Source organism: Mustela putorius, unplaced genomic scaffold, assembly GCF_011764305.1.
Source record: "Mustela putorius furo isolate JIRA1106 unplaced genomic scaffold, ASM1176430v1.1 tig00000743_pilon_pilon_pilon, whole genome shotgun sequence".
NCBI classification, from domain to species: domain Eukaryota; kingdom Metazoa; phylum Chordata; class Mammalia; order Carnivora; family Mustelidae; genus Mustela; species Mustela putorius.
The window spans coordinates 2,029,481-2,055,028 of NW_025421464.1; the positions used below are offsets into that span (position 1 = coordinate 2,029,481).

General features: G+C 51.5%; 1 protein-coding gene across 3 annotated transcripts in view; it reads left to right on the forward strand.

The window, feature by feature from the left end:
* Nucleotides 1-23,634, forward strand: part of TM9SF4 (transmembrane 9 superfamily member 4) — a 50,834-nt gene extending 27,200 nt beyond the window's left edge. For 2 of the 3 annotated variants that reach the window (XM_045084050.1, XM_045084051.1), the window contains exons 4-18: nucleotides 2,588-2,756; nucleotides 2,857-2,986; nucleotides 4,172-4,295; nucleotides 5,552-5,670; nucleotides 5,787-5,898; nucleotides 7,238-7,308; nucleotides 9,293-9,425; nucleotides 10,444-10,525; nucleotides 10,621-10,696; nucleotides 13,895-13,978; nucleotides 15,788-15,963; nucleotides 16,451-16,514; nucleotides 17,631-17,750; nucleotides 18,596-18,685; nucleotides 21,717-23,634. In XM_045084050.1, coding sequence (XP_044939985.1) covers nucleotides 2,588-2,756; nucleotides 2,857-2,986; nucleotides 4,172-4,295; nucleotides 5,552-5,670; nucleotides 5,787-5,898; nucleotides 7,238-7,308; nucleotides 9,293-9,425; nucleotides 10,444-10,525; nucleotides 10,621-10,696; nucleotides 13,895-13,978; nucleotides 15,788-15,963; nucleotides 16,451-16,514; nucleotides 17,631-17,750; nucleotides 18,596-18,685; nucleotides 21,717-21,866 — 1,700 coding nt within the window. In that variant the 3' untranslated portion in view covers nucleotides 21,867-23,634. The remainder of the gene's footprint in view (nucleotides 1-2,587; nucleotides 2,757-2,856; nucleotides 2,987-4,171; nucleotides 4,296-5,551; nucleotides 5,671-5,786; nucleotides 5,899-7,237; nucleotides 7,309-9,292; nucleotides 9,426-10,443; nucleotides 10,526-10,620; nucleotides 10,697-13,894; nucleotides 13,979-15,787; nucleotides 15,964-16,450; nucleotides 16,515-17,630; nucleotides 17,751-18,595; nucleotides 18,686-21,716) is intronic. The other variant, XM_045084052.1, reaches the window with a different exon arrangement.
* The last annotated feature ends 1,914 nt before the right edge of the window (nucleotides 23,635-25,548 follow it).

The following is a 25,548-nucleotide window of genomic DNA, read 5'->3' on the forward strand; positions in this document are numbered from 1 at the left end:
TTCTCCAGAAAGGTTCATTTGAGCTGTGTGAGGGCTGTGCTTGTGGTGATCATGCTGATGGAGATCCGTGCTGGGGTGTGTGTGGGAGTGTCTGGGGGCAGATGTACTGGGCCATAGCCTCCAACTCACTTAGAGGGTCCACGTTCCTACCTTGATGCTCCTTTAGCCTGGCCAGTGATCTGCTCCAGCTGTAAAAAGTTAAAAGGAACATTTGCATATTAGAGATGAGCCGTTCCAGACTAGCCTGTCTTCTCTCTTGGTGTTAATTTAATTTCTAAATATCAAGATGTGATCTGCTTACTTGGTCTTCAGCCTTGTTCCTCTCTGTGTATTTTCTTCCTTTCCTCAAGTGAGCTCCGTGTAGACTAAAAAGAAATGGGCAGTAGGGCTAGGTGTGGAGGAAGGAGTCCAAGAGCGCAGTGCTACAACAGTCTCCTCGTCTGATCACGGGCAAGTCTCGGTCCCTGTCTGCTTCTAGGGTCGTCTTCTGTGAAATGAAGACGGTGACCCGAATCGTTTCCCCAGCAGACTATGCAGATAATTCTTAACTGGCGTCCTTGCTCTCCACTGGCCAGTCCGTTCCTGGGTTCTCTAGGCTCAGCTTCTATAATGGGGGAAGGGGAGCCCCTCTTCTCCCTGTGCCTCTCCTAAGTGCCCTGTCCACACTCACCAGGGCAGCTACCACGCACAGGGGTGCGGCTTGCGCCCTGCCACTACCGTTCATACACCAGCAACTCACAGCTTTCATCCACAGCCCTGACCTGTCATGGGAGCCCAAAATTTGGGTATCTAATTGCCTGCTTGACATATCCAAACCGAAGAAAGGCCTTCGTCTAAATTTGCTCCTCTTTCTGTTTTCCCAGCTAGCACCCTGTTGTAGAAACCTCAGTCTCCTGCCACTTCTCACTTGTCCTTTGTATCTGTCAGCACCTTCCATTCCCCCGCTCAGTAGCTCCTGAATCCGCATGCTTGCTGCCACACTCAGCACCGCCCCGTCCAGCCACCGTCCTCACTCACATGCATGACTGATTGGCATCGCTTCAGCCAGTCCCTTGCATCTTCTGTGTTTTCTTCTCAAAATAGCCAAAGTGATTTTTCTGTCATCTGAATAAGGTCATGTCTTCCTCCACCCCTGTTAGAAACCCCTCAGGGTCTTTTGGGTAAAGATCAAACTTCCAGCACGGCCCACAGGCCCTGAGGTCTGACTCCAGCTCGTCTTTTAGGCTCACCTTAAGTCACCTGCCCTCTTTGCTTTCTGTGCTGTGACCACACAGGCCTCTCCGCCTCAGTACATGCCTTCCACCCCCCAGGAGCTTTTGCACGTACTGTTCCTTCTGTCTAGAATGTTCTTCTTCTGTCTCTACGTAGTCAGTGCCCCTCTTCCTTTAGAGCTCACTTCAAACATCATTTCCTCAGGGAAGCTTTCCTAGACGTGCTCCCCATGTCTAGAGCAAGTTCTTCTTGTTACGTCATGACTTTACCAAGTCTGTCTTCCCACTACACCGTAAGCTCTGTGAGTATGTGTGTTTAACATCGCATCTTCCGGGCCGAGCCCATAAGCAGTACCAGGTGGATGCTGGGGATGAGTGAATGAATGACGAAATGAATGAAAAAATGACTGACCGAGCAGATAGGGCCGTATCCAGGCAGGTCCCTGCTGCCCGTGTTGGACTCCTTGTATGTGCAGGCGCTCGTCCTGCCCATTGGCGGTGGTCCGTCTTCAGCTTTTCCCAGTTTCACATCATCTCAGTACAACCGTTGGAACAGCTCAGAATGGAAGTGCCATTGGCTGTGGGCAGCCCTGAGCTTCCCTGCAGCTGGTGCCTGGCCCCTGCTCTGAGGCAGTAGGCTTGCAGCAAGTGTGCAGTACCCCACCTCCCTCCCTGGCCGAACTGGGATCTGAAGACACATAAATGAGTGGGAAATACTGTCTGCCCTTAAAAGAGCTCCCAGTCAGGGGTGGCAGATGCTTAATATGGCAGCGCCCAGTGCAAAATCATATCAGCTGAAAATAAAGAAGGCATTTGTTGCCAGCCTGCTGTGTGCCTCAGACTTGCTTTCTCACTGGAACCCTGTGAGATGATTACTGTTATTATCCCCATTTTGCAGATAGAGGAATTGAGGCTCATTGAGGTTATATAACTTACCAAGATCAAGACAGTAAGTGTTAGAGCCAGGGCTCGGTAGCCGGTCCAGTCCTCAGTATTGTATGACGCTGCCTCTACACAGAGGGAAATCAGGGAAGAGAGGGACAGGCTAGGCCCCGAGGAGGTCAGGAAGGGCTTCCCGGAGGAGGGAACAGAATCGGAGCTTGAAGGGTGAGGAGGAGCTTCCCAGGAACATGGGCAAGAAGGGGCACCGGAGGCGCAGAGGTGTATTTGACGTGCCCTGGAGAGTCTGGTGGAGGTATCAGAGCGGGAGTGGGGAGGCCAGGTGGGAGGCGGAGGGGCCGGCTCTCTTCAGGTAGGGTAGAACACCAAGTGCCAGGCTAGGGAACTGTCAAAGGCCCTGCGAGTCAGCAGTGTCTCCTCGGCTCTGGTGACCTCAGGGCTGAAGCTCTGAGATCCATGTGTCTCTCTTACGGCAGGAGAGGTGCTGAGAGGGGACCGGATTGTCAACACCCCTTTCCAGGTGCTAATGAACAGTGAAAAGAAGTGTGAGGTTCTGTGCAGCCAATCCAGCAAGCCAGTGACCCTGACCGTGGAGCAGAGCCGGCTTGTGGCCGAGCGGATCACGGAAGACTACTATGTCCACCTGTAAGTTGTCCTGCATTCCCTGCCGGCCCCAACTTGGGTTGGGGTGGGCACGGATGGGAGAGGCAGTCCAGGGGGACTGAGCGGGGCCTTGGGTTTCCAGCATCGCCGACAACCTGCCTGTGGCCACCCGGCTGGAGCTCTACTCCAACCGCGATGGTGATGACAAGAAGAAGGAAAAAGATGTGCAGTTTGAACACGGCTACCGACTCGGCTTCACAGACGTCAATAAGGTAGAGTGTCTCAGGGTGCGTGAAGGGCTGGGGAGCGTTTCATCTGGTTAAGTCATGAGCCCTTGGGGCCATAGGGAAGGGGGACATGTTTAGCTCTAGGTTTATAACAAAAGGTGGGATGGCCAAGGCAGGTTTCTCCTAGTGCCCTTGGGCATGGGCTATGAAAGTCGGTGCTTTGGACAAGGCTCTGGCAGATGCTACACAGGAAATGGAAGGCACAGCCCCTCAAAAAGTCAGATTCCATATTTATAAGATTAAAAGAAAAAACAGACGGAATTGGAACAGTATGTAGGAGAGCTAGGTAGGATAGTGGTCAAGAGCATGCTTTTACAGAGCTGGCTCCTTGGCTGTTGGATTCCACCTCCCTCACTTACTAGTTGTTGAGAGACCTTGAGCCTATCTGTTTCCTCTCTGAGCCTTTGATTCCTCATCTGTAAAAGGCATCCAGTGTCCATAGCTGCCCCTTAGGGTAGTTACGCAGAGTAAAGGAGATGATTGGTGTGTGTACTATTTTATGGCACAGCCTCTGAGAAATATGCTAATAATGGCAATGATAATAACAGTGATTCTCCTGTCTTTCTAATTTTCTAAACTGAACTTCAACCTTCTATGAAGGGAGTAAAGGACAAAACCATTTCTTTTGAGGCGTAGCTCCTGACCTCGGCGGGCTTCCGATCCCAATTCAGAAGAGAACTGACTAGGTGGGACCCTGCATCTTAAGTCCCAGTTGCCATCCCTGATGGTGCTAGTGCTGTGACGATCAATGCCAGCAGAGCTCAGAAGAGCTCGGTGTACATTCGGGTTGTCACAGAGGAGGTGGGTCTTAAAAGATAGGGAGGCTTGATTTGAGTGGAGTCGGCGTTCTAGCCGGAGTGAATGCCGGGAGCAGAGCTGCAGTGTGGGAACTGTTCACCAGGCAGGAAAGGGATGGGGAGACCAGGTGAACTAGATGTCTGGAAACATGAGAGAAGGATGTGAACACCAGGCCCAAGGGATCCAGACTCTTACCTAGTTAGCCCCAGGGACCCCTGGACGGTTTCTGAATGGGGAATGCTGTGAGAGCAGTGTTTTTGGCAGGTTGAAACAGCTGGGCCTGCTGGACCCAGGGGAGGGACCTGATATTGGGATGATTTTCTGGTTGTTTCTGGACCACTAGGTATTTTCTTCTCTCCACTGCTGTTTTAGATTTACCTGCACAATCACCTCTCGTTCATCCTTTACTACCACCGGGAGGACCTGGAAGAGGATCAGGAGCACACGTACCGCGTCGTCCGCTTCGAGGTGATTCCCCAGAGCATCAGGCTGGAGGGTGAGTGGGGAGGTATGACCAGAGGGGCCGGGCTGGATGGGCCTGGGCTTCCATACCCAGGGTCTTCTCACACTTGATTCTCAGATGGCTGATAGGCCACAGTGTGGCACATGGGCCCAGCCAAGGTAGAGTCACTACATTCCCATGAGAGAAGGCTGAGCAAGGGGGAGAGCTGACACCTGTTGTGTCCTGGCCTGGCACCTTCCCTGTTTACCCCCCTCGCTACCCCTGGAAGTGTGCGGTGGTTATAGATGGGGAACCCGAGACTCCGAGAGATTGGTGACTTGGCCAAGAACAAACAGCGGCTAGGACTTGGCTGGGCCTCTCAGAAGAGCCAGCTCGCTTCCCCTAGGTTGAAGAACAAGGGGCAGTGATGCAGACGGAGTAGTCAGACAGCTGGTTTCTGTGCTATTCTTCCTCTCTGTAAGTGATTGCAGAGACGAGAATTGGTCCAGGGTCAAGAGTTGTGTTGGAGTCTGAGAGCCCAGCCCCATAAACCCAATAGGGGCTGGCCTGGCTTCTCACCTCTCATCCCTGGCTCACCCCTGGGCTGTGATAGTGGTGGTAGGTTTCTGGCTTTTTTTTTTTTTTTTTAAGCTGTGGAACCTAGTTTTCCAAACAAAATCGTCCCCAACAATCTCATGTAAGACATAGATCCTGTGCTTTCAGAGTGCTATCCTGCTTCTGGTGAGCACTGTGAGCACAGCTTTATGTTTATTGCATGATATTCTTGATGTCATCTCTTCCCTCAGCCATTTCCTCAAGTTTAGAGGCTCTGTCTCCTTTTCTCACCATTTTCTCCCCAGCAGAGTGCTGGGCAGAGAGGTGCTTATTACATGGTGGTTGGTTGAGTGGATGGACAGATAATGGATCAACGGAGGAGTAAATGAAGACAGAAGCGTCGGAGTGATTGAATTACTGGTGTGCTGGGACTCTGGGGACCTGGCGAATGAGTAAATGTGATAGCAGGAGTCGGTGGTGTTTTTCCTGTTCCGTGGGGCTGATTGAGTGAATACATGAACACTTGAATTGAGTAAAGAGAGATCACGTGAGGGACTCAGACACCCTCTTCCACACCCGGCAGCCCGAGAGGCTCTTAGGAAGGTCAGGGCTCTGGGGAGGAAGTTTACAGCTCTTTTGCCTCCCCTCAGACCCTGGGTTGCAGCAGCAGGCAGCCTCTGAGGGCACCCCTCTGAACAGCCCCAGGCAGTGGCCCTGGTCCCCACAGGAACAGACTGAGTCTCTGTCTCTCGCAGACATCAAGGCAGATGAGAAGAGTTCATGCACCCTGCCTGAGGGTACCAGCTCCTCGCCCCAAGAAATCGACCCCAGCAAGGAGAACCAGCTGTACTTCACCTACTCTGTACACTGGGAGGTGAGAAGGGGCTGGAGCCCGTGGCAGGGGAGGAGGGTTCTGGTCTGGGCAGAAGGTATCTAGCAAGAGGTCTGACTCTAAGTGCTGCTTTTCCACTCTATCTCCTTCTCCTCCAGGAAAGCGACATCAAATGGGCCTCTCGCTGGGATACTTACCTGACCATGAGTGACGTGCAGATCCACTGGTTTTCTATCATTAACTCTGTTGTGGTGGTCTTCTTCTTGTCAGGTGAGACATCTGCGAATGGGAGGCAGAGAGGACAAGGGGGTGAGGGATAAAGGTCTGAGGTGCATCCCATGACTAAAGGGGGACTTCTAGGGTGTTCTCGGGCCAAGTGTAGGTCAAAAACAAACATCAGTGCTCGGTGTTAGGCATCAGGTATGCAGAGGGGAACAAGATTCAGTCTCCTTTCTGCAGAGTTCCCTCGGGGAAGAGAGGTACACCTCTCCATGCACACCTTCACTGAGTCATTGGACGAGATTTCATTGTTGCCCTTTCTGTGCAAGGACTATGCCCCATGCTGGGGATGTTGTATTGAGCTAGCCAGGCCCCTCACAGTCTGTTCTGGTGCTGGGAGAGACAAAAGAGCAGAGAACTGGTTGAGTCTAGAAAATGGTAAGTGCTTTGGGGCAGATAAACAGGGTGACCAGATACACAGCTCTTGAGAAGGGGTAAAGCCTGCTTAAGAGAAAACCTCTCTGGACTGAGAGGAGCCACCATTCAGAGACCCAGGGAAAGATGGGTCCAGCAAAGGCCACGGCCCTGCAAGGGGACAGGCTTGGTGAGAAGCTGGCCGGTGAGCCAGGGGGAGGGTAGTGGGCAGAGGTGGAGTGACACCCACATTTCAGTATCATATGGGAAGCAAAGGTGATTTTAGCTGCTCTTTATTAAACATTTCCTGAGGGGCAGCTGCTGTGTTATTAAGTCCTTTCCAAACCTCTCAGTCCTTCAAGTTCCATGAGCCAAGACTAAAAGGTCAAGTTAGCTTGAGGTCATACAGCCCATTGTCTTAACCTGGAGAGGAAACAGGGTGCTGTAGAGGTACAAGTTGGGGGGGCCTCTGAACCTTTTGGGGTGTTGAAAGGTAAGGATGCCTGGGGTAAGTTGAAGTGGGAACAGGTGCAGGGCAGAGTGGGGCACCGCGGGCAAAGGGAACAGGAGGCAGCCCCAGTAGGGGCACGGAGGCTGTGAACTGATGACAGAAGTAGCAAGCACGCAGGGGCAGCACGGGAGGTCAGCCCAGGAAGCAGTGAGGCTGCAGAGGTCAGGTGGACCAAGACGTGGAGCAGCTAAAGTGCTGTTCTCCCTGGAATAAAAAGCAGTGTCCCTTGACTGCCCAAACCCATCCCAGTGGCTCTTTCCTTCCCCTGCCAGGGGAATGACCCTCCATGTACCCTTGTCTGGATAGCTGGGGTGGAGCTCTACTCAGCAGACAGCCTGAGGCAGCTGCCTACCCACTGCCCACCAGAGGAAGCCCGGTGTGCCAGCGTCCCTCAGCGAAACACCAGGCCCAGGAGGCTCCGTTGGCAGTGCTCAGGCCTCTTCCTCCCTACCCTGTTCGTTTCAGGCATCCTGAGCATGATCATCATTCGGACCCTCCGGAAGGACATCGCCAACTATAACAAGGAGGATGACATTGTACGAGGTCTTGGCTGGGGAGGGATGGACTCGGAGAGGGAGGGCAGACTAGCAGGAGGGCTCTGGGCCTAGCAGACCAAGGGTCAAGGGGTGGTGCTGGTGGTGGTGGTGGTGGTGTGTGTGTGTCTGTGTGTGTGTGTGTGTGTGTGTGTGTGTTTTCATAGAGTAGTTTGAAAAGGAAAAAATGTTTAATGACCCAAAATGAGAGGGATAAGCTTTCTAATTTCTAAGCATAAAAGCAATGAGAGAAGTCACAGGAAAAAAAAACTTAATGAATATAACATTAAAAATCTGAAACTGGGGACGCCTGGCTGGCTCAGTTGGTACAACACATAGTTTTTTGGGTTTTTTTTTTTCTTTTTTAAGATTTTATTTATTTATTTGACAGACAGAGATCACAAGTAGGCAGAGAGAGGAGGAAGCAGTCTCCCTACCGAGCAGAGCGCCTGATGCGGGGCTCGATCCCAGGGCTCTGGGATCATGACCCGAGCCGAAGGCAGAGGCTTTAACCCACTGAGCCACCCAGGCACCCCAACACATAGGTCTTAATCTCAGGTTTGTGAGTTCAAGCCCTATGTTGGGTGTTGGGCCTACTTAAAAAAATTTTTTAAAAAATCTAAAAACTGTTCCACTTGTCAGAATATATAGATAAGACAGGAAAGTGTGACAAACTTGAAAAAGAGTCAATAGTTAAAAGAACTGGTTTTAAAAAGTCCCAAAATCTCTAATGTAAGAATGAACAAAAAATTTACTGACTAGGAAATGGCAAGTGAACATGTGAAAAAACATTTTTACCTCAGGGATGGTTATCCACCCCCACCCCACCCCAAAACAGATTCAAACAATATGAGAAGACAGTTCAGGACCTTCAGATCAGTCATATATAGTATAGTAGTCATCGGCAGCAAGGTGGATGTGAGCTAAGCACTTTTCCACGCCACCCATGCAAGTATAAATTTGTAGTTTCCTGAAAAGTTACGTATTGGCTATACATAGCACAAACTATAAAATAGTTAACTTGCTTTGATGTCATTCTTTTAGAATTTTCCAAAGGAAACTATCAGAACCCCCAAAGACTTGGTCTAGGTGTATTTATTATAGCTCTATTTATAATTTAAATAAACTAGATGTAGCCTGATATTCCATAAAAATGGATTGGCTATGTTATGGTGCAGTTATACAATAGAAAGTTGTACCGACATTAAAATACTAATTGCAGAGTATTTATTGGAAATGAGGAAATGCTTATGATCAAACATCACCTGAAAATAACTAAGTATGCAGTAAATAGGGTCTGATTCCAATTTTGTGTTTAAAAATTATATATACATATGCATATATATACACACACACATACATAAAGAGCTGAAAGAAATGTGTCAAAACAATGATCTCATTAAGTGCTGGGAGTATAAATTGTGTTTTTCTATGTTTTTCTACTTTGTTTTTTTTTTTTTTTTTAAATTTTGAGTTTACTTATGAGCCCTGGGATCATGAACTGAGCCAAAGGCAGATGCTTAACGACTGAGCCACCCAGGCGCCCCTACTATAAACATTTATTATTTTTTATTCATTTGAAGCATACTATGTGCCAAAAAAAATTTTTTTACTTTTTTATTGCATAAGAGCACATACTATTTTTATAATAAGTCAAAAAAAATTGCTTTTAAATTTCACCACTCAAAAAAACTCTCAGTTAACATTTTAGTGTGCTGATGTTTACACTCTTTTTCCATGCACAAGGGTTGTGGAATTTGGGGAGGAGTTTTGCCTTTTATGTAGCTGTAAGCCTCATGTTTGTGCCCTCCTTTTCCGTGTGACATTTCTCTGGGGAGTACTTTGTCATGTCGTGTACTCTCAGGTCAGAGTGGAGGCTGGCTGACACCCAAAGGACCCTCAGCCCTAGTCTGGGGGCGTGGGTCCCTGCAGGAGCTGCGTCCTCTGGGCCCCAAGAAGCAGCCTCACTTCTGGCCCTTTGCTGCAGGAAGACACCATGGAAGAGTCTGGGTGGAAGCTGGTACACGGAGACGTCTTCAGGCCCCCCCAGTACCCTATGATCCTCAGCTCCCTCCTGGGCTCAGGCATTCAGCTCTTCTGTATGATCCTCATCGTCATCTGTGAGTGGGCCTGCTGGGGCTAGCAGTGGGGTCCTGTCACCAGAGAGCACAGGCCTGAGTCTCAGAGAGGTGGCCTCCCACCCCTGGAGAACGGGGCAGGTCTGCACCACTGGGCCAGACAGAGTCATCTATGCCAGCAGGAGGGCCGGGTCCTCTCAGCACCAGGCTCTGGTGGTTGGCTGCGCCTCAGGGCGCTCCAGCACTGTGGTTCGCCTCCCACGTCCACTCTCAGCAAAACCACACACCAGTGCCTCCCTCGGCAGTCAGGCTTTAAGTGACTTACACAAGTCAGCACCAGGTCTTTTCTCAGAAAACAACCCCCCAAACCCTAATATATAGTAATTATAGACAGTTCTGAAGTCAGTCTGCCTAAAAAAACTTTTTTTACCATTTAAACTATTTTTTAATTGACACATAACACTATGTAAGGTGTACAGTACAACAGTTTGCTGTGTGTATATATGGTGAAATGATCACAGTGGTAAGTTTAGTTAACATTCATTACCACACATAGTTACATGCTTTTTTTTATTGTGATGAGAACATTTAAGACCTAATCTCTTAGCAGCACATCTGCCTAAGTTTGTATCTCAGGCTCACACCGCTGGGCTATGTGACTTTGGACACCTCCCTTGACCTCTGCGAACCTGTTTTCTCATTTGAGAACTGGATAAGCAGCACCCCCCACTCGTCGCAGGGCCGAGAAGGCAGGTGCAGTGAGCAGGCATCCGTGATGGTCTGAGCTCTGTGCTGGCCAGTTGTAAGTGCTCTGTGGGCTGGAAGCTGCAGGGAACGTGTGGCCAGCCAGCACCTGGCAGCTGCTGCTGTCCTGTGAACCCTGGCTAAGACCGATCTTCTGTAGAGAGCGAGGGAGTATGCTGTCAGAAAGGCCAAGGGAAGAGGGAACCTCATCAAGCCTCATCTGCCCTGGGCCCTGAGTACCAGCCTGGGATGGGGCCGGGGCCCTGGGACCCTGGCCATCAGCCGCCCTATCTCTCTTCTCCCTCTCCCTCCATAGTCGTGGCCATGCTTGGGATGCTGTCACCCTCCAGCCGGGGAGCTCTCATGACCACGGCCTGCTTCCTCTTCATGTTCATGGGGTAGGTGTGTCTGAGTGAACTCCGGGGCTTGCCCAGGCAGCCTGCCCTTGAACTAACAAATCTCCCTGGTGTGGCTCCCTACCATTCCCCCACAGGGTGTTCGGTGGATTTGCTGCTGGCCGGCTGTACCGTACTCTGAAAGGCCATCGGTGGAAGAAAGGAGCCTTCTGTGTAAGCATCCTAACCTCCTCCCAGTGTTGGTGTGGAACTGATAAGCTTCTTCCTGGGCTTCTCAGCAGTGTGGGTAGTCTGTGGTGGGGTTTAGGATCAGAGGTATAGAGGACCAGAGGATGGTATTGGGGGTCACACACCCAAGGGGAGGGAATGCTGCGTTCCCACCACAAGCACCTTGGGACCTCTGAGGGCCCTTGCTGCTATATCCATAAGAAGAGGGGATTGAATTTCGGTGGTTTTTAGCCTATGTTGTTTGTTGGCTAAAATAAGAGAAGAAATAGGAGATTCAGAATAACAGGATTTGACACCAAGCCTTGGTGTCAGAGTTTAAAGCCAGAAACTGATGAGCAGGGCTGCTGGGAGGACACCCTGCCCAGTGGAGTAGAGAGAACTACCTGCCCAGGGCAGAAGAAGCCAGGCCCAGGTTGCTTTCAGCCTGTCTTCAGACTTGCGTGCCTCCATTTCCTCTTCAGGGAGGACAGCTTCTGTCCTCTGTCCTCCTGGTGGTCGGGAGAGTTTCTGGCAACAGAAAAGACCACAGAAACTGGCAGAAGCCTGGGACTTGACCCTATTACCTCCCAGGGAGCCATGACCCTGACCCTATCCCAGACAAGGAGGCCCCTAAAGCCACGAGAAACCCTTGTGTCAGACTGGAAGAAGTCTTCCAGAAGACTGGAAGACCCTTTAGGAGAGTGGTCCTGAAACCATTCCCACTCTGTTGAAAGCCCCAGGGGAGCCCAGGCTGTTTCAGCTCCTGCTGCCACAACCCTGGCACAAAGTCCTCACTAGAAGAGCTGCAAAGGTGGCTTTTCTGGAAGAAGCAAAGAAAGGCCCTGAATTGTTGATGCATCAGGCATCTTCAGGCACACAAGATCCAGGGATCTACAGAGGTGTGGAACCCAGACAGTACCCTATACAGCTCTTCCCTGGGAGGCCTCCCACAGGTACCCCAGGACCTCCCTCCGCAGGCCCCATGCCACACCCCGCCTCTCTGCCCCACACCTTGCTTCTGGTGGTGGCAGCGTTCACCATGACCCCCAGGCCATACCGCTGGGTTGCTTCCTTGCCTCCTACTCCCTTCTGCCCACCGCCTCTCAGACGACAGGTGTTGATGGTTTGCCTGCCAAATGGTCCATGAATTTCCTCCCTGCTGCAGCTCTGGCTCTAGAACTCTTGCCCAGGTTTTGGGCATTTTTGCCTCTCGCCTAGACCCTAGGCGTCCCTGGTGTCCCTGCAAGATTCTGACCCTTCCCTGGTGCTCTGGGCATTGCTGTGGCCCGCAGTGATGCGGACCTCTCACTACCTGTCTCTCCTCTGGCCTCTGTCTTCCCTTCTGTATGGACACACCGCTCCCTCACTCCCCTTACCTCATCCTTTACGTCTTAGCGTCACCCTCTAGAAGCCACCTCCCCTCCTCCCCCCATTCTGACTTCTTTGTCCTCCTTGGCACCCCAGAGGAGCCTAGGTAGAGCCTCGTGCCTACAAGTAGTGCCATGGAGGTGGGTCTCCATCTATGGCTCTGTCTGCCTCACTGGAACTCTTCTCCTGTTCTCACTCATTGTGCTGTGTAGACAGCACGATGTCCAGTCTATAAATTCCTGCTAGGAGGGCCAACAGACGCCCTGCTAGACACAGCAGAGTAAAGCAGGACCGTGCAGGCAGGGAGGAAATGACATTTGAGCTGGGCCTTGAAGAGGAGGGTTTTAGATAGACTGAAGCAGCCAGCAGGGCAGCCTGGGGTTCTGGAATCTCCTAGATCCTAGTCCTGGCTCTGTCCTTTTTCAGTTTCCCCATCTCTCCAGTGGGGGATGGTCACACCTACCTTTCAGGGGCTTTGTAGATGGAAGGAGACTGCACAGAAGGCCCTAGACACAGCATTAGCACTCAGGCAGCAGATACCCTGAGACGGTGCTCACTCTGCCTGCACCAGCCCAGGGACAGCAACATGCAGGAGCCTCAGCCAGTTACTGGGTGTGGGAGAGCTGTGGGCAAAAGGTGAAGTTGGTGTTGGAGGCCGAGTGCCAGCTTGCAGGGAGCCTCAGGCATCGTGGTCAGTGGCCCTCCTGGATGCTCAGGCAGCCCTAGCAGTGAAGGAAGCTCCTGTAGGTCTGGGGCTTCGGTTCTGTGTGCCTGGGCCCCAGCCGAAGAGATTGACTGGACAGAATATAGCTCAGTGGGTCGGGGCTTGGCCTCTGGGCTCAGACTGCTTGTGTTTGAGCCCCTGATTCTTCCTTAACTGTGAAGTTGGAGTGTGTATTTAACACTGCTGGACCTCAGTGTCCTCTTCTTTTTCTTTTCTTTTTTTTTTTTTTTTTAAGATTTTATTTATTTACTTGAGATAGAGCAAGAGCACAGAGGGAGACAGAGAAGCAGACTCCCCAAGGAGCCCAGTTTGCGGCTCCATCACAGGACCCTGGGATCATGACCTGAGCCAAAGTCAGACGTTAAACTGACTGAGCCATCCAGGGGCCCCAGTGTCCTCTTCTTTAAAAGGGAATAATGAGGGGCCTCTGGCTGGCTCAGTTGTTAAGCATCTGCTTTCGGCTCAGGTCATGATCCCGGTATCCTAGGATCGAGCCCTGCATCAGGCTCCCTGCTCAGTGGGGAGCCTGCTTCTCCTCCTCCTACTCCCCCGGCTTATGTTCCCCCTCTCATTGTGTCTATCTATCTCAAATAAATAAAATCCAAAAAAATTTTTTAAATAAATAAATGAAAGCAAATAATGATAATCCTTTCCATCTGGCCCATAGGATTAGGTGAGCCGATGTGTGTGGAGGCCAGCACCTGCCACCCCTAAGACAGTTCAGGCTTACCCACCACTCTAGGCAGTTTTTGTTGGGATCCACATATACATGTTTTTTAAAAGTTTTATTTATTCATTCCCACTCAACAAATGTTTATTGAGCAGCTACTGAGTTCTAAATGCTGGGCGTGCATCAGTGGATAGGAAGGGGGTAGGGACGACAACACTCTCTCCCAAGGAGCTCACAGTCTCTGGGGGCAGCAGGCCTTGGCCAGGTAACAGTACATAACCAGAATGGGATGAGGGCAAGGAATGGGCAGTTCAGGGGATGCTTTCTGGAAGGAATTACCCTGGAGCTGGATCCTGATGGACAAGGAGGGTTGAGAGCCTCTAGTCTGGGAGCCCCACTGGAACAGGTGGCAGCACCCCAGCCTGGTCTCCCTTGCTTGCAGACGGCAACACTCTACCCTGGCGTGGTTTTTGGCATCTGCTTCGTTTTGAATTGCTTCATCTGGGGAAAGCACTCATCAGGAGCAGTAAGTAAGGGGGTACCAGCTGTGCTGGGTCCCACTCTGGGAGGTTACTTCCTGCTGTTCTCTTCCCTTTTTTGAGTCCCCGGAGTTCCGTTCCCAGCCCTGGGGCCTGAGGGCTCCCCGGGGTTTCCCCCTCCCTACCCATCCAGCTGTCCGTGCTCCGGCCCTGGCCTTCTTGTGCACTTTTGCAGAGAGCTGGCCAAAGCTCACTTCTCTAAAGGGAGATTTCCACAGCCCAGGGGCCAGCTGGGGAATCTCCCTTGGCCTGAGCCAAGGGAAAGCTGCCTGGTGTGAGTTTATTAGGTCAGTATCCCAAACAGGGCTCTCCTCCTCTTGTCCCTGCCCCTTGGATCCAGTCCCCATAAGTTGTCCTGCCTTCAGTGCAGGGATCCTGCCTGCCCCGGTCATTGCCTACAGCTGCCCAAGACTCACTGAGTAGGACTGTGAGCTCGGTGGGGGGCAGGGAGATGGGTTTTCCATCCGCTCCCTCAATCCCTGACAGGGCTGCAGGGGAGGTGGGGCAGGCCTTTGCCCTGGAGCCTTAGCGGGTAGAGCCACTCCCCTCACTGCAGGTGCCCATTTGTTAGAGGTCTTCTGGGGTGCGAAAGGACAGGCTTCTTTGCAGCAGTCTGGGAAGTCGCCCTCAGAAAAGACAGTCATGCTCTTCCTCTCACTTCCTCTTTTCTACCTGTTGTTCCTTCTCTCTCTCAACACTTTCTTCCCAATTACCAACCACTCATGATAAATACTCATCAGAGAAATTTTGGAAAGTACAGAGAAGTTGATGTAATCTGTAATCTTAACGATGTGTCCACATCGTTAGTATATTTTTGCAGTCTTTTAAGCTATATTTAAAATAGAATGATGAAATTTTAAATTTATAATGAAATAGCAAACATTTATATCATGCTTGCATTGGAGTAAGTACTGTTCTAAACACTTTGCCCATATTAATTCGCTTCCTCCAGTTTGCATGATTCTTGTAAAAACAATACTGAAATGAACAGGAAAAGAAGCAAATGAAAAGTCAGTTCTAACCCCTACCTCCCCCCTGAGGAAGTATTGTTAACTTCTGGCCACAGCGCTCTGTAGACACATAAACATATAAATATTGGGGTGGTTCTCTTAAAATGGAGTCTTTTTTTTTTTTTTAAGATTTTATTTATTTATTTGACAGAGATCACAAGTAGGCAGAGAGGCAGGCAGAGACAGACAGAGAAGCAGGCTCCCTGCAGAGCAGAGAGCCTAATGCGGGGCTCGATCCCAGAACCGAGATCATGACCGGAGCAGAGGGCAGTGGCTTAACTCACTGAGTCACCCAGGCGCCCCTTAAAATGGAGTCTTATACATACAGTTTTGTAACCTGCTTTTTTTTTTTTTACTTCATAGTATATTTATGATGTATTATTTTAACAAAACTGGGAACATACGATTTGTACACTTGTGTTTTTGCCCTTTTGTCTCCAGTTCACATACCACCTAATTCTCCTTCATTCTGGCCTCATCTCCCCCTCATGTTCTTGGTCCTTCTTTGTTCTTTCTCTACTTCCTCCCTGGCTGACAAGCTCCTCTGGGATGCCGTGGTTCCTTCTCCACCTCATAGCCCAAATGGTCCTCCATGTGCCCTCCGCTTTTCCCCAGGGCTGACTCAGTCCCAGGAGGTTCTGGCCAGGAACCTTGAAGGGGGTGGGGGGTGTCTGCAGGACATTCCCCACCATGGTGGCCCTCCTTCTTTGGGACCCGATGGGTCCCTCTCCCCCCTGCACAACCCCTGGGCCTTATGGGGGGTGGCTCATGGCGCTGTCCCCACAGGTGCCCTTCCCCACCATGGTGGCCCTGCTGTGCATGTGGTTTGGGATCTCCCTGCCCCTTGTCTACCTGGGCTACTACTTCGGCTTCCGCAAGCAGCCGTATGACAATCCCGTGCGCACCAACCAGATTCCCCGGCAGATCCCTGAACAGCGATGGTACATGAACCGGTTTGTCGGGTGAGTCTCTAGCAGGGCCAAGGCCGATGCTGTCCTCAGCCATTTCCTTGGGAGGACATGGAACGAGTCCCCTCCCCCGGGGTTGTTGTGACTGATGTTCAGCAGCTCCAGCAGGCTCTAGTAGACTTCATGAAAGTTTAACTTCACTCCAGGTTCAAGAGGACCAAGTTGTAGCCAGACTTGGTGTTGGCATAGGAACCGGGACAGGGAAGGAAGGGGTGGAAGAAGCAGGTGAGGCAGGTTAAGACCATCACGCAGATCTAGGCAACTTACCTACCTCTCTGTACCTCAGTTTCCCCATCAATAAAATGGGGAGAATGGTGCCCACCTTGCCACCCTCTCAGGAGGCTGTATGGTATGAAAGCATGCCAGGGAGCTAGAACCACCACAGCTGTGTGCGCACCGTCCTCCGGGCCGCCTGGGAGGAGCCCAGGTCCCCCAGTGGTCTGGGTCTCCTGGCGGCGTTAACCCTCCCCTTGTGCTGCAGCATTCTCATGGCCGGGATCCTGCCCTTCGGTGCCATGTTCATCGAGCTTTTCTTCATCTTCAGCGTGAGTACCGCTTCTCCCCAGGGCTGGGTCAGCCCACAGGGTTGGTGGGGACGCTCCCCTGCCCTGTGCATTAGCCTGATCCCTGTCCCTCTGCTCATCTGCTCTGCCTCTTACCACCTGTGAGATTTCAGACGGGCCCTTTCGCCTCTCAGGGTCCCCACTCATCACCCCAAAATGGGATTGACAGTCCCGCCCCTCAGGATGGCTTAGAAGGAAACATGAGATAGGCCACATGTGTGGGGGTCTGGTGTGGGAAGTTGGAGCTGCTTCGGTAGCCTTGCAGCCAGACTCCACCATTGTTCATCCTGCGGCCTCTGCTTTGAGTTCCAGGTCCCCACACATCTTGGTCTGCTACTCAGAACTCTTAGGAAAGTGGGGGGAATGATTCCTAATTCTCTAGATCACCGTGAGGCTGGAGTGGGAATTTCTAGAAGAGGCACATGCTTGGCATTCAGGCAGTACTTGTTTAATAGTGGCTGTCGTGATGATGCTGACCCCTGCCCAGCCCTGCTAAGGTGGAAGTTGGCAGAAGCGCTTCTCAAAGACACCTATGCCTGCTGACCTGGCTCAGTGGCCTGCCCCACCCAGCCCTGCCTAAGAAAGGGTCAGAGGATGGGTTGGCTGCCTGCCCCCCCACCCCAGGAGGCCACCTTATTCTGTGGGACCCTGAGCGAATGAATCACCAGCCTCTCTGAGCCTTGGCTTCCTCACCTGTAAATGGCCACACTTTTATAGACTTAAATTTGGAGATGGATGCACGTAAAGCATGTAGCACCTGACGTAGCATGCAGGAGGCTGCCCTGGTGGTGGCCGCTGTGTGATTTTGATTGGGGCGGGATTCATTGTTTTCCACAAGCTGTTGAGTTCAGGCTGGGGTCTACCCATTGCATGGTCACCCATGCCCCAGCTGCTCCCTAAGAACAGCCTGGCTCACCCAGAGAAAGGGGCCGTCAGAACCACATGCCAGGCCCACAGACCCCAGTGATATCATGATGGTGCCCTTCCCTGGTGGCAGTTGGTGTGGTAGTTATAACTGCAGGGTGGTTTTCTGAGAGCAGGCAGTGTATGCTGCATGAAGGCAGGCCAAGCTGAAGGCCAGCTGTGATGTGTCCACAGGCCATCTGGGAGAATCAGTTCTATTACCTTTTTGGCTTCCTGTTCCTTGTCTTCATCATCCTGGTGGTGTCGTGTTCACAAATCAGCATCGTCATGGTGTACTTCCAGCTCTGTGCAGAGGTAAGGGGAGTGGGGCCGGGATTTGGGGGTGAGGAGAGCTGGGGCCTGCATTGAATGGGTCATTGAAGCTGCCTGGGTTTCCCAGGTGGACCTCCTTCCTCTGGCTATGAGCTCTTGGGCAAGTACATCACTTCACTTCGCTAAGCCTCGCTTTATTCAGCTGTAGACTGGAGTTGATCCCTACCTCACAGCATAGTCACGTGCAGTAGTCATAGCAACATGAGAGAAGGATGGTAGATTGTCAGTACAAAGTCCACTCCAGTAGTGGCTTCTCCAGTAGCTGATGCAGATTGGGTGGCCTTCCCTCCCTCTGGGCACTAGCTCTTGGCAGGGCCCCTCGATATGGGCTCTGGGACACACAGCTAAAACCCTGGCTGAAACCCTGGCTTCTCCGTTAGTAGCTGTGGTTGGGCAGTTTCGTAACTTCTCTGTGCCTTCCATCCCTCATCATGTGACACAGCAGCAAAAGGGCCTGATGGGCCTACTACAAGGAGTGAACGAGCTGATTCACGTAGAGCACTTAGAATGGTGCCTGGCAGGTCATGAGCATTTGCTCAGGAAATGTTAGTTTTTTTTTTGCTGTGGCCCTCGGTGATCTTTTTTTTTTTTTTAATCGAGATCTCATTGATGAACAGTAGAGTTTATCCTTTTTAGTCTCCATCTCCTGTATGCATTTTTAGAAATGTGTACAGTTGTGTAACCACGATCACAGTCCAGATATAAAACATTCCCATCACCCCAAATATTACTGTTCTCGCCTAAGGCCTTTAGCTCCTCAGGCAACCATGAACCTTCGGGAAGAGATTACACCTGGAGAAGATGACTCTGCTTTTTTTCCTCTTCAGGATTACCGCTGGTGGTGGAGGAATTTCCTAGTCTCCGGGGGATCTGCCTTCTACGTCCTCGTCTATGCCATCTTTTACTTTGTTAACAAGGTACGGCCCTGTGTGAGGAGGCCCCCAGCCCTCTCAGCGCCGGCTGGGGGAGAGGAGGGTGTTGGGGAAAAACCAAAGTGTCTGAGTCTCTCGTGCCACGAGTGGGGAGAACCAAAGCCATTTTGTTCTAGAGCATGCATCTTTTTAGGACAGAGAGGATCCGTGTTCTGTGTGTTTTGAGGGACAAAAGCCTTACGATAAAGGACAGTGAGAATACTGCAGCAAAACCTATGAGATACAGCCGAAGCAGAACTTAAAGGAGATCTCTCATCTTACAGTGCTTGCTATTCATAAGAAATGAGAGAGACTGGAAATGTCGTACATTCCTTGGGTTAGGAAAAAGAGCAATAACATGAAAGAACAAAGAAAGTAGATGAGAAGGAGTTCATAAAGACAGAAGCAAAAAGTACTGAAAGCACCTTTAGCACCTTTAGGAACTCGGGTATACCCACAGAGCTCACTGCCCCCAAGAGCCGAGTGAGTAAGAATACAGCACTGCCCGCTCACCACGCTCGTTGTGGTAGGTTCACACGTGACACGTAAGCCACGTGAGCCCCTGAAAGGAGTATAGGCTCGCTGTGGTGGACCCCTCCCTCCCAGGGGTGCCACTGAAGATGGTCTCCCCCGCTGTGCTTCGGGTCTCCAGAACCCAAAGAGAGGTGGTCCTCTGCGGCCAGGCTGTGTTCCCAAACCAGAGTCACGGGCCAGGTGGTGGGAGCTTGGGATGCCCTCTCGCAAAACGGTCAGGTTAGAGAGGACGGTGTGGGTCATCCCGAGGTGGTGCTCCAGCCCTGCTTCCGGTTTGCTGACTGTGCCCCTGTTCTCCAGCCATCCCAGCAAGGGATCGCGGAGCACAGCAGTCAGCAAACTCGAGCCCGTGTGCTGGTGGGCCTGTTTCTGTAAACGAGGTGTGGCTGGAACACAGCCATGCTCGTTCATTTACACACATCTGCGGCTGCTCTCACACGGTAGTGGCAGCGTTGCATGGTTGTGACAGAGGCCACGTGGCCGACAAAACCTGAACTCTGTATAATCTGGCCCTTTGAGAAAAAGTTCGCTGACCCCTGCTCTGGCACATCCAGTGACAGGAGATATCCCCTCCTGGCATGCTCCTGCTCTTTGGCTAGCTCCTGTCGTTACAGAGGTCTTCCTTGATTCACACTGAAACCTGCCCCGCTGTCACTTCTGTCTTTAGGCCATAGTCTCAGTCCTAGAATCAACCAGAACAAATCTAATTTCCCTCCTCTATAGCCCATATTCATCAGAACTCTTGAGTAAAAAGTGACTAAAACTGAGTATCAGCTGGCTTAAGCAAAAAAGAGAATGTATTGACTGGTATCCCTGGAAATTGAAGAAGCCGGAGTTCTAGCTTTAGGCATAGTTAAATCCAGCATTTCAAAGGATGTTGGATGTGTGTTTTCTTGGCTTTAATCTGCATGCAGGACCTTGCCTCAGAGTGGAAAGATACCGGGGCAGCCCTAGAGTCTTCTTTTTCCAACCTCACGGCCCTAGAGCTAGAAGAACATCCTTCCTCTACTGTCAGGTGATCAGTCCCAGGGAAGCTGCTCAGACCAGGTTACACGCCATCCCGCACTGTTACACAGGTCCAGCGGAATGGTCTGCTCTCATCAGCTACCCAGCATAGGTGTTGCATTAAAGCTGACAGCCCCAACAGGACCGCAGAGCAGAGAGTAGGTACCCCAAAACCTCAGGAAGATGGAAGATGTTAGATAGTGTTGAGCAAAGAAAACCTAGCTACATGGCCTCCGGTATTGCCCCCCAGGGTCGGGTATACCCTATCACAACCTCCTGTCCTTCTTCCTCCCTGTGCCCAGTCTTTCCTCTCTGTTCTAAAAACCTCCACCCCGTGTCCCAGAGCCTGACTGTAAAATGACAGCCTTGGCCTGTGGAATTGTAAGAGCCTTTCTGGCCATGCCTGATTGCCTTGTCCCTTTCCCAGTTTCACCACTGGGTTTACCACTGCCCTGTCCCCTTCCTCCCTCACCCCTTCTCCAGCCCTGAGAAAGCTTGTGAAATGGGAGGGTTGAGCCTGAAAACATGGCCTTCATCTCCTGGTTTGAGGATATTTGACCTTGGGGAGAAGGTCTTTATTGATTTCCTCTGAGCTCCTGACATTTGTGACCATGTGTCTGTCCACGAGTCCTGGCATAGTCCCCACTCGGGCCCTGGTGTGCCAAGCACATCTTGAGACCATGGTTCCAGCCTCGCTCCAGTTAGCCCAGCAAACACCAGCACAGCCCAGGTCCTGGTGTCTCTGCCAAGCCACTACCCTTGACAGAGCAGTCCCATGTGCTCCCAGATGCAACCCCTGGGAGATGTTAACCACAGTGATGGAAGTGTTCTCAGGAGGCGAGGACTGTAGGCTGCCTTACGGTGGCTCTCCGCTCCTTAAGCTGGGAGCCTTGGATGCCTCTCTCCTCTCTTTCCTCTCTCCCCTCCCTGGCTGCCGCTCCAGCCCTCCAGGAATGTCGCTGTGCTGTTCTGGGGATTGTGGAGGGTGAAGAAGTGATACAGCTGTGGCCCTTCCTGCCTAAGGCCTTCTTGCCCTGCCCCCTGGAGGGCACCCCCCCCCCATTTCCCAGTGAGCTCCCAGGCCTGTCTCCAGGAAGAGTCCTGTACCCTGCTCCCCACACAGGGCAGAAATGGACCGAGTCAGTGGAATTGGGTCCTGGACCTCCCCCAGCCCTCCAGCCCCAGTCTGAAATCCCATGTCCTTCTGCTTCCTAGTTGGGTAACTGTGGGTGTGGTTGGACCCTGCTGTGCCCCATCTGCTATGGGGGTCACGAGCACTGGAAGCAATGCATGGCCCCGGGTGCCGACAAAGGCTTGCCGTGGCCGTGAGCTCTGGCGGCCCCTCACTGCCCACTGGGAGTGAGCCCCTTCCCCTTCCCAGGCTTTAGCTTCGCCAAAAGATCGGTGAGAAGGTCGGGGCGGGGGCACCCCTGCTGGCCATGGTAGGCTGGCACTAAGTGTCCCCCCACACCCCTTTCTCTCTCCACTCGTGCCCCAGCTGGACATCGTTGAGTTCATCCCCTCTCTCCTGTACTTTGGCTACACGGCCCTCATGGTCCTGTCCTTCTGGCTTCTCACGGGCACCATCGGCTTCTACGCAGCCTACATGTTTGTCCGCAAGATCTACGCTGCTGTGAAGATAGACTGATGGGGTGGACGTGGCCAGGCCCCCTCCGTCCATGGACAGGAAGCCACACTCTGCGTGGGGAACTGCAGGCACGCCAATAAAATAACTCGTGCTCGTTTGGAATATAACTCCTGGCACGGTGTTCCTGGATCCCGGGGCTGCGTGGGCGCGGGAGGGCCTGTAGATAAATCTTGGACTTTCCTTCATCATTTTATTCCAGTTCTGTGGGGGATGAGTTTTTTGTGGGTGGTTTTTTCTTCAGTGCTAAGAAAGTTCCCTCCAGCAGGAACTCTCAGACCTGTTTATTCAGGTTTATTTTTTTGGTTGGGGGTTTTCTCCTTAGTTTTTTTAACACATGGATCCAGGATGGATAAATCACCAAGACACTGGGTTTTGGTCACTGTCTCCACCTCAGTTCCTCAGGCTGTTGGCCACCCCACGATTAACTGGAAGAGGAAATGCCTGGCCTTCTGGGGCTTCAGTGAGGTTCCCGAGCCTCTCACGGCCCGTGCTCGCCATTGATGCCGCGACAAAGCACAGCTCTGGCTCGGACATCCTCAGTGCCAACCAGCCTCTACCAGCCCTGCCCCTCACTCTTCTCTCTCCCCCAGCCCCCTCCCTGGGTGGCCTAAGGCAGGGCTTCCAGCCAGGCCTCCAGGTCGACCAAGTCTTGGTTGCTCCAAGGAAAATCCCTTGGAAGTGCTCGGGGCCGCGTGCCCCGGGACAGCAGGACTCACCCCTGCTCAGAGCAGTGGGAGTTGGCTGGACCAGAGAAGAGACTTGCAGTGAACTATTCATGCCAAGAAACCCTGGGTCCAGGGCCAAGTATTCACAGAGTCAAGCCAAGCATCCACGTGTCTGTCTGGAATGAGGGTCCTCACCCCTCAGGATTGCTCCCCAGTACTTTCCTCGGGGGGGTTGCTGCTCTTTGCAAAGTTTGCTGGTGGCGGGCCCTCTCCTCTCCTGCTTCCAGGGCAGAGCAAGGCTGGGAGACCCCACATGCCCTCCTTTAGGTGGCTGGAGAGAGGAGTTCTCCCCCTGACGTCCCCTAGCCTCAATGCTCACACCCAGGTCTAGCCAGCCCTGTCCCCTCCACCTCCCATGAGATTCTTGCCTCCTTTGGGAGACATCCAGAAAACCGCTCGTGGGAAGGGAGATAAAAGGTCTGTTCTGTCGCTCTGTCCCCAATTCCCAGAAATAGGCAAGGAGCCAAGTTAGAAAGGGAGCTAAGGTGGCAAGCCTGACTCCTCTGGTCGGCGCCCATCCCCCTGCCCACCCTGTGCATGTCCCACACATTTGTTCTGAAGTTGCAAAGACCAAACCCACCCTGGGATTATCCTTGCTTCGGCCCCTTTGATACTCCCGCCACGAGACAAAGCTCAGGATGCTGTCTAAGCTAGGAACACACCCCACCCCCTTAACACCCTGCACCCCAACTCCAGATTCCCCCCAGCAGCCCCCACCCTCTCCACCAATCAAACCAGTGAACTTCTCAACCTTGCTCTCAGTGACTCCGTATTGCCAGGCGGTGTCTACCAAGAATCGGGTTGGAGAAAAGGGAACCCAAACAGCAGAGAACGATATCGCAGGCTTTTGTTCACTCAAATCTCGGATTTTTTCCCTCAGAGATTTCTTTTGGGGGGGAATAGGAAAATGGACTCCTCACCAAGGGTTCAAACATCATCAACTTTTCTGACTTTTTTAATCATCGTCATTATTATTTTTAATTAAAAGATGCCTGTATGCCTTTTTTTGGTCCAATTGTAAATAAATATGCCATTGTCCTGTTGTCATGTCTCCGGAATCTCTTGCAAGGGTTAGGAGCCTGAGGTGAGACAACTTCCCCAAACGGGTTGAGCCGAGGGGTTTCCCTCAAAACTCATTCTCCGGTCAGGCTTTCTAGGGCTCCGCCACTGTTGTTCCCCTGTGTGGTACACATCCAGAACCTCTCCCATCTGCCCAGTCCCTCTCTCCTGAATCACAAGCATCTGCCCCGCTCCCACAAGTGGGAAAGGCCGTCACGTGTGAGCTTTGGTAGCACTGAGACCTGGTTTTAGATTCTCAGCTCCAATATTTTACTGCCAACTCACTTCAGCTCTCTGTCATCTAAGAGTCCTTCAAATAGAAACAGGTCACACTGGTTTATGTGCTAAGGGAACTTGATTGGTTGGTAAGTCATCAAAGAAAGAAGTGGTTTGGTTTCAGATCTGGATAGATCTGGGGGCTTAAGGAGTAGCCTTAGGAGTCTTTCTCCACTGTTCTTTTCTCTGGCGCATTCTGCTCCTTTGCCAAAAATCTTCCCTGTGAGGAGGTGGTGAGGGCATGTCACAGATCACTCTGGGCTTACACTAGCCAGCTTGGAAAGCCTAGAGGAAAAAGGTCTCTCCTTCCCTACTTCAGTGTATTTTATAGAGGTAAATCCCAGAGGTTTCTGATGGGCCCAGCTTGGATTACTGTTTGCACATCTTGGACCAGTCACTATATCCATGACAGTTCTGTTTACAGGCTACATACTCCAAGGATATTGGATACTGTGAGTTTTAGCCCCACCCAAATCCCTTGGAATGTGTGGAAAGAACAATTTCCCACAGTAAGGGATGCCAAGCAAACAAAAACAGCAGTTGCCTGTTGTAACCCCACCCCCTCCGACTCCACACCTCTGTTTCTTCAACCACAGTGAGAAGGGTGCAGGGTGCTGTTCATGGAATTCTGCCAGTGCTCAGAGGCTGTTCCGCTTTCCACGTGTTGGCCCATTTACTCCCGAATATGATCCTCTAAGGCTTGTTCTGTCATTAGTCCCCCTTTTACAGAGGATGTAACCAAGGTGTCTGTGCTTGACGTAGCCTGCTGCGGGTCCCATGGCAGGGGTGTGCTGAAGTATCATTCAGCTGAAACTCCCAAATGTGTTCTAACAACGGCTACCACACCTGCCTTTTAAAAGAACTATACATCGGGGCATCTGGGTGGCTCAGTGGGTTAAAGCGTCTACCTTCGGCTCAGCTCATGATCTCAGTCAGGGTCTTGGGATCGGGCTTCACTGCTCAGCAGAGAACCTGCCTCCTTTCCTCTCTCTCTGCCTGCCTCTCTGCCTAATTGTGATCTCTGTCTGTCAAATGAATAAAAAAACTTTAAAAAAAAAAAGAACTATACATCTGTGTATATACTTAAAATGGAACCATGGTACATATGCCATGAAATACCACAATCAGGATAGAGATCGTACCCATCAGCCCAAGACTCCTCACGCCCTTTGTAATTCCACCCTCTCTAACCAGTCTCTAACCATCCCCCAAAAACTCCCCATCTACCTTCTATCACTATAGATTAGTTTGCATTTCCTAGGGCTTTGCATAAATATCATATGCTTCCCCGCCTCCAATCTTTTTCCATTCAGCCTAAGGGTTTTCAGATTCATCCATGGTGTTATGTACATCAGTAATTCCTTTTTATTTCCAGGTGTCATTCTATGGTAGGGTTATGCCATATTCTGTTGATCTGCTTTTCTACGGATGGACATTTGGGTTGTTTTCTAACTTGGGGCTATTACAAATAAGGTTGCTGTGAATAAGTGAAGCAGTGACATGGCTAGATCATATGGTAGGGTGTGTAAACTAAAGCGCCAGGCCCTTCTCCAAGATGATTGCAGCCCCTTACATTCCCATCCCAGTAGATGAGACTTCAGTTGCTCCATATCCCAACACTT